The sequence below is a fragment of the Tarenaya hassleriana genome, unplaced genomic scaffold, assembly GCF_000463585.1.
Source record: "Tarenaya hassleriana unplaced genomic scaffold, ASM46358v1 Cleome13, whole genome shotgun sequence".
Lineage (NCBI taxonomy): Eukaryota > Viridiplantae > Streptophyta > Magnoliopsida > Brassicales > Cleomaceae > Tarenaya > Tarenaya hassleriana.
In genome coordinates, this window is record NW_010963495.1 from 1,060,973 (window position 1) to 1,068,108 (window position 7,136).

Here is a 7,136-nt window from a genome sequence, read left to right on the forward strand (position 1 = left end):
AGAACCAAAACGCGAATCTTTTCTTTGGCAAGAAGTTTCTTTTACATAAGTAAGGTACACTTTGAAAAGTTTTTCTTCCTAAGAAATAGGATTCAAGATCAAGAACAGCCAGCCCCATGACAGTGTCTGCCTCCAAAAACAAAGAAAACCAAAGTAAAGAGAACAGCTCTAGATCTCACAAGGAAATATGAAAAAAAAAAAACTTCAAAAATAATCTGTGTTAGCAGCAATTTCCCCCATATGACCAAAAAAAGAAGAAAAAGAAAAGAAGGGTCCTTTCAGTCCTCCATGAAAAGCCCAACATGCAAAACTTGAGGAGAGGGGGGTAACATATCATGAACATACAGCTTTTGATCTCAAAAATTCATCTCACAAGTACCTGGATTTGATGCTTGTAGTGGTAAGAAGCCACAAAATCTTGCCCGGGGGGATTCATTTTGCAACAGAATTTTTGTATATTATGGCTTGTGTTATTGCTGATGCAGATGCAGATGCTTGAATTCATCACTATCAGCTCCCTTCTCAGTCAATGCAGAGAAAAGCTTTGGCAAGATCTTAGCCAACATAAGCTTGAACCCAACCGAAGTTGAATTGGCACTGCTGAGTTCATCGCTAACGGATGCGTCTTTGGTGAGGGAACCTATCAGGTACCCTTTCATATAGGCATCACATGCCTTCAAGATGTAGTATCCCCGCTTTCTGAAATGCTCTTTGATAAGTTCTTCAAAGTCCTGCAGGTTCCATTCCGAAACAAGAAATCAAGTTGGGGTGACAAAAACATTTGCAAGATTCCGACTTGGAAAGGAGAAGAAATCACAAGCAGAGGTTTTTGATCTCTTACCTTTGGTGGTTTCCTCATAAGATTCATCATGGTTTTACAGTTAAGCAGGAAAGTGTTTTCATTGTATGCCAATGAGTTCTTCTCTCCTTCTGCTGTTCCGACCTGCTTATCATACCCTGCTTCATTGAAGTAAGGCTTTGCATTCAAGACCAGCCCCTGGAGTGAAACCAGGACTTGAAGGATGCTTGATGATTTCGGATCCCAAACTTCGTTTCCTCTGCCCGTCCACGTATTCAGAAGACTAAGACAGACCTTGCCTTCTTCATACAGATTCGGGTTAATCCTCCAACCACCCGAATGATAATATGCAGACTGCATCATTCAAGAGAAAGTTAGAGCATGGTTTCCCATTAGCATCTTCCAGAATTCAGATCCATTCGGTTGCTGAATAATCGAAATAAGATTTAGAAATTTGTACCGGAGGCACACTAGGGTAGTCAGGGGGAAGGTGAAAATCAAAGAAGAAGAGACCATCTTGGTAAGGTGTTCCATATGCCCCGACTATGACTGCCCTCAAGAGATCCATTCTATCTTCGTAAACACGAACAAAAATTCCATCTAGCAAATGTTTAAAACAAAAATAAAATAATAAACTCAGTGACTACCATCGAAAAAAATACATACAGTTTTTCTAAACACATATATAAATCCAGTATCCTTACCCGGTAGATTGTTCTGTAGTATTTTCCAGTCCTGATCAACCTTCTTGAGCCACTTCCTTTCCTTGGTTCTCTGAAAGTTTGATATGACACTTACTGATCAATATTGGTAATGCAAGATGGAAACGTGTACTCTAGACTAGCCCACAGAACAACCATATCAACTGGAGTGGCCATTGGATACGACCAGAATATTCCAATACTTACAGCCGAGAAGTTTTTCTGTGTTTTATAATGAAATAAAGGGGTCATCTCTAGTGTTTGAATGTGTGAGCCAGTGACCTACCTGCTCGTTTTCCCCAAGAAAGTGGTGGTCCAGAGGATCTTGTGATATATCAAAGCGTTTGAAACTGTAATTATCACTTTCAGGATGTCCTGGATCATCAGATGTTTCGATACTTAACCTGTTCGAAGCTTCAGCTGCTTCTTTTCCTGCATTCGTTGGGATTTTCCCACTCAAATGGTCCCCAGCCTTCACTTCAATGCCTTCCGAGCCACTATTATCAATGACACTAGATTTCAGAGGACTAGATTCATCAGGAACGGAATCCCTTTCGTCAGAAGGGTTGGTCGATTCTTCATTCTTGAATCCATTTTCACCAATAGAATCAGAACTGGCAGAATCATCAACTTTTCGTCCCCGTGAAAATATTCCACTAGCCAGCCTAGTCACAAACTCAATTGCAGCTAGAGGAAGCGCAAGGGCACCATTCTTCCCGGGATCGTTCTCCCCACTGATTTCTGCATCAGAAGTTATCTCAATGGAACTGCCCATTCCAAGCTCCTGCAAAAACAATGACATTAATTTGCCAGCCATCTTTACTCAACTAGTGATATGTACTGGCAGACAGTCTGTGCTATTTCAAAGCTTTTATAATCATTGTTGGGGAAAGGAAATTCTATCTGACAATATTCGAGGAAACGAATTCAATAGAATACTACAGTTGTCAAAAATGGAAGCGAACCTCTTGTGCATCGTCTGGAGCACCAATCTCCTCGTCTACAGTTTCCCAACTAGCAGCATCACTTACTTCACTTCCAGCAGCAATGGACTCATCATCATCGTCCCGTCCAACTACGTAAATTGCTTGAGGGCCAACCTAGGGGAATGTCATAAAAAAAACAAACTGATCATATTAAACACTTAGTCTCCCCAAGGACAGGCAGTCAACACATAGGCGAGAAATATAACTTTTTTTCACGCACGGAAAACCATACAGAGCAGCAATTCACATGTATCACCTAGATAAATTTCAATTTTTTAAATCCATGGTTTCAAATCGAGGTAGCACGTAAAGGACTGTGAATATTGACACACACTGCAAGTCTGAAATAATGTAATGAGGGAAAAACTGGAAGAGGACTTTGCAAATATGGCTGATAATTGCACAGGCAAGTTGGAGATTGACGTACCGTTGAGACCATCCCATCAGCCCATGTAACTTCGATATGACCATCCTTTAGGGCAGTAATATTTCCAACCCAGGAGAGATTTGGAAGGTCAACATTAGCTTCACCATCCGCCTTATCCTCAACTTTCTTAGCGCCATGAGAGATTTGGTGCGTATTGTCCTCCTGTGTTGCCTCCTCTAGAGAACTTCCAGCAGGAGATGCTTGTAAGGCAACTGAAACAGGTGATAATCTAATCACGACATCTCCATAACAGTAGTCATAATCTGGATGCCCCTCCAGTTCGTAGACGCTGACAAGTTCTTCCTTTTCAAACTCTAGAGGGTCTTCTGCCCTTTGAACTGGCTTCAGCCATCTCACACAAGCCGTCCGCTCCTTTGCATTGACACTTTTCACAACCCCAACACGCCTAGGTTCAGTTTCATTACCAGCATCATCAGATGCCTTCTCCACCACATACTGCTCAGAGACAAACTCATGATCACCAGGACTCTCGATTGGAATCAATGTTATAGCTTCTCGTCCACGTTCTATTGTTCCATCTTGCCAGGCTACATCAACTTTTGTTCTGCTATTAACAATCAAAAGGGCATGTTCGAAGCTTTCCTCTTTTTTCTTTACCCTCTTGTCCTTCCTGATAACAAGTTTACGAATCTTCTTGCGGTGGAGAGGCCAAGGTTCATGAGCAGGCTCCTTCAAAACGGAAGATGCTCTTTGAGTAAGATCTACACTAGTTTCTTTCGGCAAAGCCCCATCAGCAGCAGCAGCAGCAGCATCAATAGATTCTTTGTTATCGTCCAGATCTTCTTGCGCATCTTCTAGATCACACCCACTTTCCTGTTGCCCATCTGCATCATTTGGCGCGGAATCTTGAAGTCGTGATTTAGATACATGCTTATGCAATGGAATTTTGGAAGACTGATTCAACGATGGTAGAAGGCACCAGTCACCCACTTGCCAATTGGCATGAGTGAAACATGACAACAATGTCAAATTACTAGGACTCTGCTCTTCAGGTGGAGCAACAGAAGAATCTGGTCCAAATCCAGCAGATGCTATCCAATACACAAAAACAGATCCAGCAGTAACATTGGTCACAGTACCCTCTAACCGATTAGGCTTCCACAAGCCAGATAACCACCTAGAATTCTTGAACACTGACGAAGAGCTTGCCTTTACACGCTGGCCCGGATGATATGGAAAGCTTGCATCTTCTTCAAGGTTATTCCTGGGAATTGGTTTTAAACGAAGGGGTTCAACACGGACAACTTTACACACAGAACCATCATCAAACATCACAGTCACATTGTCCAATACATCATCAATTCTACCTAGCCAGGGGCCATGGACTACATAGTCACCGACAGTGAAGTCCCTCACTCGTTTCAACTTTTTGGTTGAGATGTCCTTGAGGATAGAACCATCAGGAGCCAATAAATCTACTGAGATGTTTGCGTCCACTATAGCTCCTACCTGTCCAGTTGGGTCGGAAGCTGAAGCAACATAATCTCCATGCAAGAAACCACGGTCAACAACTGTTACATTCTTAATATCTTGTACTGGCTCCATGTCGTCTATCCATAGCACACGAATCTGGTCGACCTCAAGTTCGCCACACTTGTAGTTGCCATCAGCTTTTTTCTCACCAGAAGCATTGTTTCCCTCACCGCCCATTTCTTCATTGCCCCTTTTCCCTTCTTCATCATCACCGTCTTCATCAATGTCGTCTTCTTCATCTTCCTCATCGCTAATATCACTTTCACTTTCAGAGTCGGAGTCACCAGCTACTTCGCTCACAACCCCGATACTACCCGTTTTGTTGCTCTTGACAATATCTTGCCGATAAATGAAGGGGCGTTCATTCATCCCTACATCACTGTGATTATTAATTTGACTGTTTTCGTTGCTCCCTATGGGGTCAGAGACACATTCATTTGCCGCAGACTCATCAAGTTGTGAGCCATTTTGTTCATGTTCCATCTGAAATGCAAGCAAAAATTATATGATAAAAGGATTGGATAAACCCAAATGTGGCATTCAGACGTATCATTCACCTGTGATATAAGCTTTTAATCTAACAATACTCACTCTCTTCTCAACAAGATCTTCACACAAAACTCAAAACTCTTCCTAAGTTTCAAACTCTTAGCTTTCCACAAGATATCCTGCTAATGGACGGATTCATAATCAACAACTTAAATATCCTAGTAAATGAGATCCGACGCGTTAATCTTTCAACCTCAACGTACAGAATGTGCAGAACTACGGCTAAAATCCGACCCTAGACGCAACATCCAGAGGAAAAACAATAAAGTACAACGATCAGCACCTTGCAATTCGGTCAACAGCTAAACCAAAATCGAGTTTTAGCCTCAAAAACCAATACAAATACACAAAAGAGCAATGCCTAAAATTGAAATCCAGGAGATAAGCAAAAATACGAGATGATACAAAACAGGAATTAAAATAAAAGAGAAAACTTTGATTCTCCATCGAGGCCAAAACAAGAAAAGCTAACATTGAGCTTCCAAAGAAAATTGACAGATTCAGTCTAGACAGCAAGAGAAACTCTCACCACGTGTCGAGAAAAGAAACAAGTATCGGCGATAATCGGCGGCAATTGGTCGGAGAAAATCGAAAAGAGAAGATTGAATCGAAACTTGTCGTATTGATCGTTCCAGGAGATGAATAGAAACGAGCGAGAAAGAAGAAGAAATGATGGAGAAGGAGAAGAAGAAAGAAGAAGAAAATAAAAACGCAAGGAGATGGAGGAAGGAAGGAGCTGCGCTGGGGATTCTTGGTTATTCCAATTTCCCAAGCGACATAGGGGTATTCTAGTAATTTTAAAATTCCTTTCTGTGACATCCCCATCATACTCTAAAGATCCAAGTAATTGAATCACGGCCGTCGGATCTGCTTACCAAGTCTCTACCGCTGACCCCTTATTTGAAGTTATTTTTTAAAAACAAATTTGTTCCGTTTTCCACTCTCATTAAATGCATTTTTTTTTTATAAAAAAAAATTGTTTGAATTAAAAATGTCCTAAAAAAGTGAATATGAAAATTTTCCAATTATATCATTCATGGGCAAAATTACACGACCGTACATACATACATATATATATGTATAGCTGTTAGGATTGGCGATAATTTTGTACATCACAACTTGTTATAAAGGAATCACGATAATAGTTATAGCCATTGGCATAGATCAAATTTATGACTAATAAATCAGCCAAGTGAAGGAAACCGTACGAAGCAGACAGTGTGGGCACAAGTTTGAATCAAGAGAAAATCAAAGTTAAAAATTACACAAAACACACTTTTGGTTCTTCAAATATGATTTGAAATGTTAATCTAAGGCTGTACTTTGACACAAAAGATTTGTAATGTTAAACCATCCACGCCATCCGACCAAACTAACCTTTCCTCGTCCTGTAATCATTTACTTGCTCTCGGGGAATTTCGCCTCGTAAGCCTGTGGAGTCTGGCAGGCACGAAAACGAGGCCGTTTAGTAAGAGAGAAAAAGGCGATTTTCGCAATTTGAGATCAGAGAAAAGACGTCTTTTCGAATGTATTGTTGGTACCATGTAAGTTGCAGTAATCATGTTTCCGGCAAACCATCTTCCGTGGAGAGCCCGTTGAGCGCTCATGGCCGCTTGTGTAGTTTCGAATCTCAAGTACACGAAACCCGCGCTGTTCCTGTTTCGAAAGCAAGAGATCAGAATCGGAGAAATGATAAAAACTCGGGTTTGAAAACACGAAAAGAACGGCTCACTTGTCGACAAAAATATGATTCAGCTTCCCAAACTTAGAGCACTCTTCTTGAACATCCTCCTTGATATCAAGGTCGAAATCAGGCTCGGTCTGTTGAATAGACAGCACAAAAGATTTAGTGAATATGCGAGAACTCTGTTACAACGGAAACGTTTTTAGCAGATTACCGACCTCGGAATTTGGATCAAACATGTTCTTCAGTAGCAGACACTCGGTAGGAACACCGACGGGGTCGAGGGCCGTCGGGATACTTATGCCAGGAAGAATACCTGTCCCTGGTAGTCCAGCGATGGTAGGGACGGAACCTTGTACAAGAGGAGCGACCAAAGGAGAGATTAGTGACGCTGCACCTGGTATAGATGCCGCAGGAGTCATGCCAGTGCTGCAGAGAAGACAGGTTTTAGTGAAGTCGGTAAAGAAAGAAGCCGATTTCGAGAGAAGGCGGGAGG

The 7,136-nt window shown here is 41.6% G+C and overlaps 2 protein-coding genes across 5 annotated transcripts in view; both read right to left on the reverse strand.

Moving 5' to 3' along the window:
- LOC104807377 (probable ubiquitin-conjugating enzyme E2 23) lies at positions 1 to 5,756 on the reverse strand. Of its 3 annotated transcripts, XR_770745.1 has the most exons (9): positions 5,486 to 5,756; positions 2,914 to 4,890; positions 2,466 to 2,600; positions 1,787 to 2,284; positions 1,504 to 1,573; positions 1,260 to 1,399; positions 842 to 1,153; positions 380 to 731; positions 1 to 126 (listed from the first exon to the last, which is right to left on the reverse strand). XR_770745.1 is itself a non-coding variant. In XM_010532622.1 (8 exons), the coding sequence occupies exons 2-8, from the start codon at positions 4,888 to 4,890 to the stop codon at positions 471 to 473; spliced, it is 3,393 nt and encodes a 1,130-aa protein (XP_010530924.1). In that variant the 5' UTR covers positions 5,486 to 5,756; the 3' UTR covers positions 1 to 470. The 3 variants fall into 3 exon arrangements, 2 of the variants coding, with proteins under 2 accessions (XP_010530924.1, XP_010530925.1); XM_010532622.1 differs by having other exon boundaries at positions 1 to 731; XM_010532623.1 differs by having other exon boundaries at positions 1 to 731; positions 5,489 to 5,669.
- Positions 5,757 to 6,175: 419 nt separating this feature from the next.
- The window catches only part of LOC104807378 (RNA-binding protein 39), a 5,356-nt gene continuing 4,395 nt past the window's right edge, over positions 6,176 to 7,136 (reverse strand). For both annotated transcript variants that reach the window (XM_010532624.1, XM_019201874.1), the window contains 4 exons: positions 6,859 to 7,069; positions 6,689 to 6,777; positions 6,498 to 6,612; positions 6,176 to 6,396 (listed from right to left, as the gene is read on the reverse strand). In XM_010532624.1, coding sequence (XP_010530926.1) covers positions 6,355 to 6,396; positions 6,498 to 6,612; positions 6,689 to 6,777; positions 6,859 to 7,069 — 457 coding nt within the window. In that variant the 3' untranslated portion in view covers positions 6,176 to 6,354. The remainder of the gene's footprint in view (positions 6,397 to 6,497; positions 6,613 to 6,688; positions 6,778 to 6,858; positions 7,070 to 7,136) is intronic.